Source organism: Dipteris shenzhenensis, chromosome 32 (genome assembly GCF_047967505.1).
Source record: "Dipteris shenzhenensis isolate YYH24624 ecotype China chromosome 32, Dip_SZ_1.0, whole genome shotgun sequence".
NCBI classification, from domain to species: domain Eukaryota; kingdom Viridiplantae; phylum Streptophyta; class Polypodiopsida; order Gleicheniales; family Dipteridaceae; genus Dipteris; species Dipteris shenzhenensis.
This window is the reverse complement of record NC_141627.1, coordinates 6,358,706-6,371,805: the sequence shown is the minus strand read 5'-3', so window position 1 is coordinate 6,371,805 and position 13,100 is coordinate 6,358,706. Positions and strand designations below refer to the sequence as shown.

The 13,100-nt window shown below is 39.0% G+C and overlaps 1 protein-coding gene across 3 annotated transcripts in view; it reads right to left on the bottom strand.

Moving 5' to 3' along the window:
• Positions 1-12,704, bottom strand: part of LOC147880236 (uncharacterized) — a 60,683-nt gene extending 47,979 nt beyond the window's left edge. For 2 of the 3 annotated variants that reach the window (XM_087371182.1, XM_087371183.1), the window contains exons 1-2: positions 8,606-8,828; positions 8,174-8,369 (exon numbers count right to left, since the gene is read on the bottom strand). In XM_087371182.1, coding sequence (XP_087227308.1) covers positions 8,174-8,369; positions 8,606-8,651 — 242 coding nt within the window. In that variant the 5' untranslated portion in view covers positions 8,652-8,828. Of the gene's footprint in view, positions 1-8,173; positions 8,370-8,605; positions 8,829-12,241; positions 12,438-12,545 lie in introns of those variants that run through there. The other variant, XM_087371181.1, reaches the window with a different exon arrangement.
• Between the last annotated feature and the right edge of the window lie 396 nt (positions 12,705-13,100).

The window sequence follows — 13,100 nt, the reverse complement described above, 5'->3', positions numbered from 1 at the left end:
CTCTCTCTCTTCATGTGTGTGTGTGTGCGCACACACAAGCTTGTGCATTCATATCTATATAAAGATATGTACACACACACACACACACAGATTCTTTTTTTTGGGGGGGTGAAATCCATGTTTTTTTTTAATTATTGCAAGAGGCGGTCCCCAAAGTGTAGACTTTCAAGTACAAGATCAAAAAATTTTCATTACAAGACAAGTAAACAGTGTAATCTATCTAACGAACGAACACACACACACACACACATAGAGATGAATCTAAAAACATGCCCAAACTCATCCTCCAAAAACACAACATAGTGCAGTTTCAACCTCATGATGATAAGGTTGAAAGCCATTAACTATATCACGCATAGTAGGGACTAGCTACTATGACATCCCCACCGACATCATCAGTGCCCAACTATGGGTGTAGACCATAGTATAAGCATATGCTCTTACACATACAAATCCACACAATCACACATGCTTGAGCATCCATTTATACAAAGGTCTTCATATTGAGTTTCTATTAGTACTCTAGAGGTGAATGGAAGACACAATCATGACAAATGCTAGCACTAAAGGAGAAGGCTAATCAAAAAGTAATACACATTCTCGTCACTCAAGCTACACACTTTTCTTTTATTTGTGAAATTCTAGTTTTCATAACATAGATCCCCACAGGTAACCCCTATTCCAAGAGCAAAAAAGGTGGGCACTCCATCAAGGGAAACAACCTATGTCAATCGAAAGAGCATGCAAACAAGGATTTTGATCAGAAAGAGCTACTGGTGTAGCAAAAGAGGATAAAATGAACATGTAGCAACAACTAATATGCACGAAATGGTTTGGATCCCAAAGTAATAGTCGACGTAGTAGAGGAAAAAAGAAGCATTATCAAGTATCAAATAACTTGGTACAAAAAAAGCTCAACAAATTTGGGTACGCTCTTCAAAACCCACCCAATAAAATGTGTATAATAGAGGAACAACTCTAGTAAGACAAGGGCATGCCAAAGGACTAAGGGTACAAACTTCATCAAAACCTCGATAGTCAATGGATTGCTTCAACTAGTTGAGATTCTATGTTAGAAGACAATATTCCTTGCCCTAAACACTTGTAAGTCCATATCATTCCCTAAGGTTAGTATTGCAATTTTGACTCATTGTGGAAATGGAATTAGCCTTGATCTCAACTTAGTCTAGTTCAAGATTAAGGAACATCCCAAGAATATGCCTGACACTAATCAATCAAAGTTATGGCAAGCTATACATTAAAAGTAAAACATTAGAGATTTCCTATGATCAAATTCCAATGACTTTGACGAATGCAAATGTTCACTCAAAAAAAGGTGGTGAAAGGTATAATTAGGTCATATGTATAATTAGGCCACAAGCATGTGCATCTCACGAAAAAAAATGTTCCTACATCAATAGCATCAATGACTCAATTGAAAGTACAATCAATAGAATGAAGGTGGTAAATATAATCTATAGAAAAGCATCCATAGCATTTATAGAAGAAGAAAGAATCATGTACACTAAAATATTACAAGTATATTATGATCTTATGCCACAAGTACAATTTGTTGAAAGTACAATCAGGCCATAAGAGGAGTACTCCACAACATTAAAATGGAAGTATAAGAAGAGTAACTTACAACTCAACATGACTCATTACGGGTATACACTGTAGCCAAATGGCATCATGCTTGGAATCACAGTTAGAAACCATTTAAACACCTACTATTGCCACAATAAGAGCAATGAACAAGCTACAAGAGAAACACGTTGATTTTTCTCATGCTTCTCATCAAATTTACGTATAAATTGACTATGTATTCAATAAAAAAGATTAAATCTTTTAGTTTTTCTCTCATATCTACAGTATATCATCCTGTCTTCTTCCATCCCAAATCAATGACAACCACTTGGCATAACTAGTATTGCTCATGGTCTTTCTGAAAGTAAATCCGTAGGGGGAATTGTTGCAATGAAAGACATTGACACATATCAAGACTTGAGGAAAAGTAGTAGGGGATTGCATAACATAAACAATAATAGAATTAGCCTAAGAAAAATCTTTGTATACCACTCATACATAGAGTTCGAGCTACCGTGCTTTGGTGGGTGATCACTTTAGTTCCCATCAACAATGCTTGCATGTGTAGACCAAAAAAATTCTCTTAAAGGATTAGAGATGAGCATAGGCTTCTATTGCAAGACTCATAACAAGATATGGTTCCTTGAAGTCCATCAACAACTCTAACTACTAATCCCAAGTATGGAGCAAGTAAAGGATTTGAAACATCGAAAGAACTTAGAGTCTTGCATACTAATTCCAAGCAGTGAGGAAAAGGGGGATTGGTGCCAAAATTTTATAAACCAAAACAGTGCAAGAGATCCTCATAACAAGGATACGATGATAGAAGAAGGAGCATTATTAGTGGCCATAGCTTCAAATTTTTTTAACTCTCTAATAATTTGATGTAGTTATGAATAAGACACACAATTACAATAACAAAGGCATATACTCTGGCATCTTTAGGTAGCCTTGGATAGGAAAATCCATGCAAAGGTCATTACATTTGTAATGCATGGGACCATCTGGAAAAGGGCAGAGGAAGAAAGAGCACATGATAAAAGCATAATCTCTCCACCGATCACCATTACCATATCACAAGATTGACATTGAGAATGAAGGAAAGGTTTGTATTTTAGATGCATGATAAGAGCATAAGCTCTCTAGTATTTACCATTACCATCTATCACAAGGTTAACATTGAGAATGAAGAGAAGGGTTTTGTATCTCAAATGTATGAGAACCAAAGAAGGTCTCTATTCATGAAGATTAACAGAATTGGAATTATAAAGATCCTCCCTATCAAAGAATTATAAAATGTGTGTTTAAGAGTGAGTAAAGTGAAAAACATTTAGGGGATTCCATAGAGCAAGGGATAATAACTGAAAAAAGAAGGTTAATGGAATATGATTGTGGGGTTTAGGACATTTTCTTTAAAAAAGGTTTCAAAATATGAGATGGTTTGTTAACTAGTAGTTTGTGTGTGTGTGTGCGCGCATGCTTGTGCATGGCATGTACATTTGGGCTCTAATACTTGTGCATGGCATGCGTGTGCATGCATGCATACATATGTGCATGCGTGCTTGCACCCGCACATGTGCGTGTGTGTGTGCAAGGGAGAAAAAACTAAGAGGACTATGCCGTTGGAGCTTCACACTGCTCATGCCTAAAAAACGGCTCTTGCAAAAGCAAGAGTTCCATCCCTTCTCACTATTGGAGCCATCTCTTTTGGAATGTTTGTCGTCTTCCATCTCTACATTCTTATTGTCCCCATGATCCTGACTGCATGCTTCTTTCTTTTTCAAGGATCCCCTCGGCATTTGTATCATAGTCAATCTCCGGCCTAACATACAACTTTGAGCTAAGTGCTCTCTTGTAAAGGATACATATCACAACTGCATATACATTTCATGAAAGGTATATAAGAGGTGTAACATAGATGTCAAACTTTACTTACATCAATAAAGCAAATAATGGGCATGCCAAACTTCTCTGTTTTCTTAAACAATGCAAACATCCCATTAGTGTATGCATATTGGTGCTCCTCCTCTATGTAGTCCGTGTTCATCCGTCGGCACTAAATGTACACTACACCACACAATGTAGGCCAAATGGATGCGATTCCAAAGCATTGATATTCTCTACAAATTCAAGTAATGTATCTTTATATTACAAAGAGGCTGTCCCCAAGGTGGGATCAACAAATACAAGATCAGAAAATTTCATTGTAAGACAAGTAGACAGTGTAATCTATCTGACGAACAGAAAGGCAATCATTAAAGGATTGCCTAAGTGACATCCGAACATGGAAGAAGTAGGCTCTCGAAAGACTCGGTGGTTCCTGTCTTTCCACTGACTCCAGAGTGCCCAATATCGAACCCAAACGAAAAAAAGATCAAACTCTACTCGCCATGGGTGGATGCCAAAAATCCAAAAAATATTCCCAAAGGAAGCAGTTGGAAAGCGAGCCTGGAGGCACTACTGAAGAAATAGCAAGAAGCTACAGGTGACACGACAATACCAGAAAAGATGGAGCAAAGATTCTTTGGGAGCCAAACATCTGTGGCATAGAGCAGGAGCAATATGTCTACATGCCAAGAGTTGGCCAAAAGGAACCCCATAGAAAAACCTGTTGACGAATTGGAAGTTTGCAAAACCAGAGCTGCTGCAATCTTTTATACCACCATTTGGCATTATAGTTTCAAGATCAAAGCTGACTTGCATGATGTGATATCCAAAGAGGAGGCATCAAAACTCTATATAAACCAGCCATTGAGATATCAGCCAAGCATAATGAGCAGGTAGAAGAACCTGGCAATGCAAGGAACAATAAAAAAGCCGACACATAAGCTCCAACCTGGGTATCATGCCATTTGAGATGATAAAGAATCTCCTTCCAGACCAAGAACATTTTAGAAACAAAAGGACAACCTTTAACTATACTAACGTACCATCAATATAACCTAGAATGATATCCCATGGAGTGGGATGCCAGTGCCCAGAAGCAGTAGCAGTCAACTGCAAAAGTAAATGAGACATCATGGCAGCCCAAGGCTGATCACCCTGCAAAAATTGCAGAATCATTTTTTCCTTGTGAGCCAAAACATGGATATGAATATTCAATATGTTCAAGCCACCATGCATCTTTGGGGGACACAGATGCCCCATAGAGAGTAATCTGCTGATACTCTTATGGCCATGCTTTGAGCACCAGAAAGTCTCCATAAGAGTGGACATGAAAGAAGAAATGTATGTTTTATCAAACATCATCAAAGGCAAGAAAAACTTAATGTAAGCCATCAAAATTGATTGCACAATTCAGAGTGGAACATGAAGAGGCCAAGTGGCTAACTTTCAATATTCTAGTTTCTTCCTGAGCTTTGCAAGTACCCAATCTGTTTTTTGACGGTGAGTAATGGTCCATCCCAAAGGATAGCCAAGATGACGAAAAACCTGGTTGGGCAAAACAATTCCCCAGCCACAAAAAGCTATGCCAATCCTGAGCATGCAAAGGCAAAAGCTTGGACATTTGAAAGTTTACCTGCAAACTAGCAGCTATTCCATACAAGGATATAGCATTCATGAGTTGCAAAAGATATTTTTTTATGTTCATGGGAGTGAGGAATGAATCATCAGAACAAGCTTGCGCAATCATGGGCCCTCTTCCGTGTATCTACAGACCATGCAAGACATTTGTGGCCACAAGATGATCAATATAGCAAAGCATCGGATGAGTAGCTATTGCATAAGCAAAGCACTAATAGAGCATCCCTGTCTCACTGAACGATATAACGTCCACTGATCGAAAATCTCCCCCCATAAAATGCACGTGGCTTTACTATCACTGTAGAGCCAGTAGATAATATGTTGCATTCGATGCCCAAATCTAAGGATCGCTTTGTCTACGAGATAAAATCCCTCTACATAGTATCAAAAGCTTTAGGAATGTCCCCACTTGCAACAAGAGTACATCTTGCTAGGTATGCTTTGCATATTCTATCCCAACATAGGCATTTGCAATATTACCAGTAATGTGTCTACGAGGAATAAAGCCATATCGCGTAGGATATAGACCATCATGCAAGAAACCTTTTATTCTATCAACCAACATTTTGGCAATCATCTTATAAATGATTGGCATGAGTGTAATAGGGCTCCAATCAGCAAATGATTCACAAAGATGCTTCAGCTAAACCAACCCTTTCTTCCAAGCATCTGGCATTTGCTGATTTTACCAGACACTATTAATCATATGCATGCTTAAGGGCATCCCGGTACCACTCAAGCTACACACACACACACTTTTTTTTTTAAGTGAAAACTTTGATTGATTATATTACAAGAATAGTCACCTCAAAAAAGAGGCGCTAGAAAATACATCAATTGAAGATCTCAGTATAAGCCAAATATACATCCTGATCTATCTGGCGAGTCTGTAAGCAATCAAAGAAAGATTGCTGCAAAGAACGCTTAAAGAAAGCAAACAAAGAAAATTTGGGATCACTAAAGACTTTACAATTGCGGTCTATCCATAAAAACCAAAGTGCCTAATAGCGAGCCCAAACAAAGAAAAGATGAAACTCCGGTCGCTGTGGATGAAAACCAAAGAGCCAGAACAATTTTCCGAAGAGAAGAGTTAGGGATCTCACTCGTAGCCGCTATCAAAGAGAATCCAGCAACTGCTAAGAAGACCGGCATGCCAAAATAAATGAGGCACAATCTTCTGAGAAATCAGACACCGATGACATAAAGCAAGAGCAATGTGCCTACAAGCGAGTAACTGTCCACATGGAATAATTCCCAGAAGCACTCGCCATAAAAAAACATGTTGCCGAGTGGAACCTTGTATGCCCAAAGTTGCCACAGTCTTTTCCTCCACCACTTAGCTGGCCGATGCATTTGCCAAAGAGTATTACCCCTTTCTGAAACCCAGGGTTGAGGCAAAAGGATTTTGTATAATGCAGGCACAGTAATCTGAGATAGCCTCAAAGGAAAAGAGGAGGACCCAAGGGAAGTCATTTGGAGTCCAATCCTCTAATCGATCCTGGAGTTCCAAAGGGGGAATCGGAACCAAAGGCAAAAGCATACAAGTGATTTACTGCCACAAAGTACGATAATGAGAACCCAAACCATACTGTGTTGCTGCCAGAGAAAAGGGAAGCATAGAGCCATCATCATGAATAACATCAGCAACAATATTGATCCCTTTAAAAGAAATAAAGTAAGAACAGTGAGGTTCCTGTAAAGCAAGCAGAGGCCGAAAAACTTTGGACCAGTGAATGCTTTCAGCCTGCAAAGAACTACCCATCAGAGATTGTCGACCATGCCACTCCTGGTGAGACAGAATATGCTTCCAGTCAAGAGCAAGTTGGAGACTGTAGAGCAGCCATGCAAAGTGCCATCAATGCATCCAAACAAGAAATCCCACTGAGTGGGTTGCCAATGACCAAAGGCAGGAGTACTGATATGTGTGACGAGAGATTGAATCATGAGAGCCTGGGGCTGATCACCTTTCAGAAATTGCAGCAACATTTTCCACCTGTGAGCAAAGATGTGCACCTGGATATTAGTGATATTCAAACCTCCATGCATTTTAAGGAAACAAATTTGATGCACCGAAAGCAGTCTGAGACTTTTTCTACCATGTTTGGAACGCAAAAAGATCTCCATAATGACAGACATAAAGGAATCAAGATCTGCCTTGGTAAACATGATCAAAGGCAAATAGAATTGAATGTATGCCACAAGTATGGACTGCACTATTAGGAGGCGAACATGTAAAGGCCAGGTTGCCAGTTTCCTATATTCAAGCTTTTTCCGAAGCTTAATTAGAACCCAATCAATTTGCTGTCGACGAGTAAGTCCCCAGCCCAAAGGATAACCAAGGTGTCAAACTAACTGAGTGGGTGGGATAATCTCTCCTGGCCATAAGAGACTATGCTAGTCTTTAAGATTCAATGGGAGCAGCTTAGACTTTTGAAAGTTACCATGAAGGCTAGCTACTAAGCCATAAACTGAAAGGGCTTGCATCAAAGCAGAAAGATCAGGTGGAGTAGTCCTTGGAATAAAGAAAGAATCATCAGCATAGGCCTAAGCAACCATGCTGCAATTTTTATCCAATTCCAAACCATGGAGAGAATCTGTAGCCACTAGATGATCAATGTATTGTAGCATAGGATGAGTAGCAATAGCATACACTAAGGCACTAAGGAGGCAGCCCTGACGAACCGAACTATGAAGAGTCCATTCTTCAGAGATGTCTCCAGAAAGAATACAAGTAGCATTGCTATCCTTGTAGAGCCAATAAATAACCTGCTGCATTTTTATTCCAAAGCCCAAGGATCGCATTGTATGCGAGATGAACTCCCATTGAACTGTGTCAAAAGCTTTGGCAATGACAATCTATAAGAGCAAAACATCAATCAACTCCACGACGTTGACTTTAAGATGATGTCTATTTTAATTCCATATTTAGGGCATGTGAATTTGCAATGTAGGATTATTTTTTATATTGTCTGCATTCTTAATAGGAACTTTAAAGAAGATTACCAACTCTACTAGAAGAAAAACCAAAAAAAGTTGATGGTAGTCGGAACATTGTTTTCACCTATGCTCTAGAAGAATTCGCTTGTATATGTCTGTGGCATCTTGATAGTTCGTTTGTAAATAGTGAACCGATGCCAAACTGAGTTGATCCTCTAAGCTGTCCCCTAGCTTTTCGTGGTACTGCATCAACGCCTTTTCATCCTTCTTTCTATGCGCCACGTGGAAAAGAATTCGTACTTGGAGAGTCGATGATGAGCCTGTTTCCATTTTAGAATTAGCTTGTAAGAATCTGCTAGGCTTTGAATAATAGGTCCTAAAACTTCCAGAAACCTTAATACCGAGATGTTACGATTGGTCACTAAAGATCCCTTGGGTGCAACCGTTACTGAATGTGTATTTGGAAAATGTTGCATGTACTGTCCGGTCACACCATATCAAGGAAAAGGAATGGAAGCTGAGCTCTATTGCGTGCCATATGCAATCATACCCTTACCACTTGCAATGATGCATTTTTCTCGCAATTCATACCAGATCCTCATATGGACAAGCAATCGGTATTATTGATGATCTTTGCGGGGAGGGGGAGACTCATAACTCTGAAAAGACATGCAACGAGTAAGCCTATTAATTTTGGGGAAGTTGGCATCAGTCATAGAGAAAGGAACATTTCATCCAGATCATTCGTGACACAAGGTCAGCTTCTCTGCTCTCCTTCTCCTTCTTCTTCTCCTCCATCTCTGTTTTTTCTTCCAGAGTATGTACGTTCACGCTTCACAAGCTTCCAGCTGCGATGGTGTTTAATGATTTTCTAGAATTCATGACGTCTCTCCTCAAAAGCAGGTAATCCCATTCTCCTCGACAGGAGGAGGAGCGTTTTTTGGTTTGCAATTCTTGTTTATTTTTGCTTAGTGACCTTCCTTTCTTCTTTATTTCTTGTTATCATTCCCTTTTGTTTAATTGACGTATTTTAGTAAGCACTAGGTTTGCCCAAGAGACTCCACGGGTCTTTGGAAACCTAGTTTAGCTACTTATGCTTGGGCACTAATGTGAATCCTAGTGCCATGCTAGATTATGTAGTGTTTCATCATGGAAGAATAATTAGACTTGACACATCTTTAGATATCCTAGAAAATAAAATATAAAAGTTCTAAAATAGCAAGATTATATAGAAGCCAAGTTCCAATAGGGCATGATTGTGGGTTCAATGCTCTAGTTGAGTATACTTTGTGTCCCTTTTGGCATGCAGGAGCCTCCTTTCAAGAAATTGGGTGGGCAAATAAGGAAAGAACATTGATATTTCTTGTTATCTTTCCCTTTTGTTTAATGGATATATTTTAATAAGCATAGGGTTTGCCCAAGAGACTCCATGGTTCTTTAGAAACCTAGTATAAACTACTTAGTATAAACTACTTATGCTTGGGCACTAATGAATGACATAAGCATTGCTTTGCCTACTAGATATGTCTACTTTTTGTTTTTATTACTTATTATTATTATTTTGTTAGATTATTGTTCTTCTCTTTCTTTTTTTCTCTTTTATTTTCAGAGCAGAATTTTGGACTTTAGAACAACAAAAATATGAATTTGTAACAATTGGATATATTCTAAAGGTATATATACTACATAGCTACATCACTCATCACATATGGTGAAGTTGAACACTCATGCTTTTTCTAACTTCAAAGTTTTCAATAATACATCTTCATGCTTCTAAATCTCTAGATGTAACTCCCATTTGCTTAAGCATTGCCATTTTTATCTTCTCATTTGACATCTCATTGACAGATGACCTTATATGAGGGCGAGCTATTTGCAAACTTGTAAAGTTCTCCTTCGCCTTTGTTAGCACTACCTCATATTGAGGGTACTCCTTACTTGAGACTTGAATGCTTTATTTTGTGAATTTTCATGTTCTACTTTTTAAAAAAAATACCCTATTGAATTTGCCATGAAATGCCTTAATGGTTTCCCACTTACCCCCCATATACACATGCACGCCCATCTATGAGGGTCACAATTGTTTGTGACTTATGCTAATGACAGGTAGTAGGGGTCTTCTAGAGGAAATCAAACATGAGCAACCAGCTCAAGTGCTCGAAAGCCTGAAATGTTGTTGCTCCAATGCGTTTTTAAAGAATATGTTGCCCACCTCTTCTATTTTTAGTCTTCACAAGTGCTTGAGTCCTAGATTATTTACATGTTGCTTAAGGGTGTTTACAGACTAGAGTTGCCCATGCCCGCCCATGGTGCATTGAATGCATATGGGCTATGGTTGGGATGTGGGTAGGCAATCTTTCCCATCCATGATTGATAGGTGATGCCCATGGTGTGCTAGTTTGTAGACACCTTGAGTCACATAGTAGAGCCAGATTTTCCATGCTAATGAATAAAAGTGGACCATAGTCTCAAAGAAAGAAGGCTATGATACCAATTTTTGGATACTTGATATTGTAAACTCATTGTAATGAACACTCTTAGGATTAATTACTCACAAAGTACTCACATAAGATGTTAAAACTATGTATAAAAACTCAAGAAGAATGTTCACACGAAAATATATTGTAGAAAAGGCTCACAAACCTCCATGCATCCCTATAGGGCTTGTTGTGGAGGTGTACAATGATTGTCACAAGCCACAAAGACCTTAGAGATCCATGGGCGAGAGTCTTACAACCAAACCAAGACTGCATAAAATGATGACAATATAAGCCAACTCTATGAGATCCTACATAAACTCTGACTCATACTTGGGAATAGAGGCTATATGTTGGGCAAATATAGGGGCAATACAAAGTGGATTTTGACAAGCTACATGAGCTATCATTTTATAGCCTCTATTGTGGGATTGGGTCAATTGGTGCTTATTTATGGTTTATCTGAAGTTGCTACTTGATTAAACATTGTCACCTATCAAGAACCACTAGGACCTAGCCTCTAAACACTTGACTTCCACCCAATGTCTAAATTGGGACCTACTATGCATCTATGCAACTCAATGCCTTATCCTCATATAAAGGGGGGCTTCCAAAGTATAAGAGCTAGCCGAAACCTACATGAGAGTAGCATCGTTTGTTACACGACCTACAAAGAAAGATGTAGATAAACATAGATGGTGAGGGGAAATCTATGAAGGGGATTGGGTCTTAGTGAAAGTTAGACTAATAAAAATTTGATTAAATAAAAGGGGAATATAAATTGAAACCCCATTCTTGTGGACGCTTCTTGATTAAGTCAAGCGGTGACCAAGCTTATTATCTTGAATTACCTTCTTGTTATAAAATTCACCATGTGTTTCATGCGAGTTTGTTGAAGAAAGATGCTCCAGATGCCAATCATGTATTAAAAGTAGATGAAATTATAAAAGCTAACTATACTTTCAACTTGAGGTTTAGGAAATCTTGGAAGTGAATGAAACACATTTATAAAACTGTGCCATCCGAGAACTTTTACTTAAAAATAAGAAAAATAACCCCTTAAAGGAAGCAACTTTGCTAACAAAAGAAGAAATGAAAATAGAATACCCAACATTTCAAGAATGAGGTCATCCTCATACCTAAGCTCAGCGGGTTTGCCTAAAATATATAAGTTATTTTTAAATTCAAAAGTGAAATACATGTGCCCCACAAACAAGCCCTTCCCCCCCATCCCCCTCCTCCTCCTTAGTAAGTTTATATAAAAAAGGGGTAATTTAATTCACGAGTTTTTTAAATGCCCCTTTAGTACACATGATACATTTGGTTTCATAGTAGTGCACATCGTGAGTACCTAAAGGGGGGGAGATGCAACATAGCTTATAAAAAATAAAGGCAGGAAAACGAATCAAAGATAAGGAAAGGAATAAAAAGGAAAACTATGGGGAGGTATGCACACTTGTTAATATGTTTTATTAACAATCTATTTATAAGGATCTAAGTCAAGTCAAATGCATGTGGAGGACACCATGCAAACATGTAGCTATCGAGAGCTTCTTGGCAACTCGAAGAGGTAACACATGTAACCAAACAATTGTGATGAAAGAGTGCCCTTAAGAGGTCCTTCATGTCCACGTTGCTTGACGTTCGCATTTCTTTGATCGAGAATCGGGTAGGTATTCGAAGATTTTTAATGTGGGTAAAAACATTTTCCCTACCTCTAAGAGCGGCTGCTTCAGCGTCATTGTACAGAGCCATATAGAACAGGCAGGCGGCCGAATACGTATGATAAATTGGCTTGGCATCAGGTAGAAGCAGAAGTTGCTTGTAAATATCCAGCGCCTTATCATGCTCTCCATGATGAAAATGGCAATACGCCAACCATTCCTGAACGTCCACGTTCGAGACGTCTGCCTGAATACAAAATTGGGCGGGGAGGGTGCATGAGAAGATGCAGCTCAATGCATGCCTGCGTGCTTAGTAGGGAGGCATACCGGAATTAGGGAGGGGCGGAGTTCTTACGAGGTGTTTCAGCTGCAGCAAGGTGATGGCACCGGTGTAGTCACGGGCGTCCAAAAGCAGCTGCAGGTCCGGCACGCTGGATTTGCGTTTAGAATGAGCGCTGCTGCTGCATCTATCACCCTGTTGTGAAACGGATGCTCGAGCTTTGGACAGAATCATGGTGATGGCCAAGAAATAGAAGAGAATAGCAGAGCGAGTTTGTAGACTACGAAAGAACAAGCTGCCAAGAAGATCCAGTTTCGGAAGAAGGTGGCAAACCATAAACTTTCAAGGGCAATCGGAAAGTTTTTCGTTTAAAAAAAAAATCAATGTACAAGAGAATCGAAATGGTACTCAAGTCATGGCAATGATAAAGTATTCTTTAAGAAAAAGTTTGAGGAGATAGCATAGGATCGTAGCAAAATATGTGACAAAAGTACTCAATAGGAAGCTCGAGAGTAAAAGGTGATAGCGGTATGCTTGGAAAATGATATCGTATGGCTACTCGAAGCACCTCAAGACACATTAGTTAGTGTGTGTGTATCTCTCTCTCTCTATACTATTGTGAAACCCGTG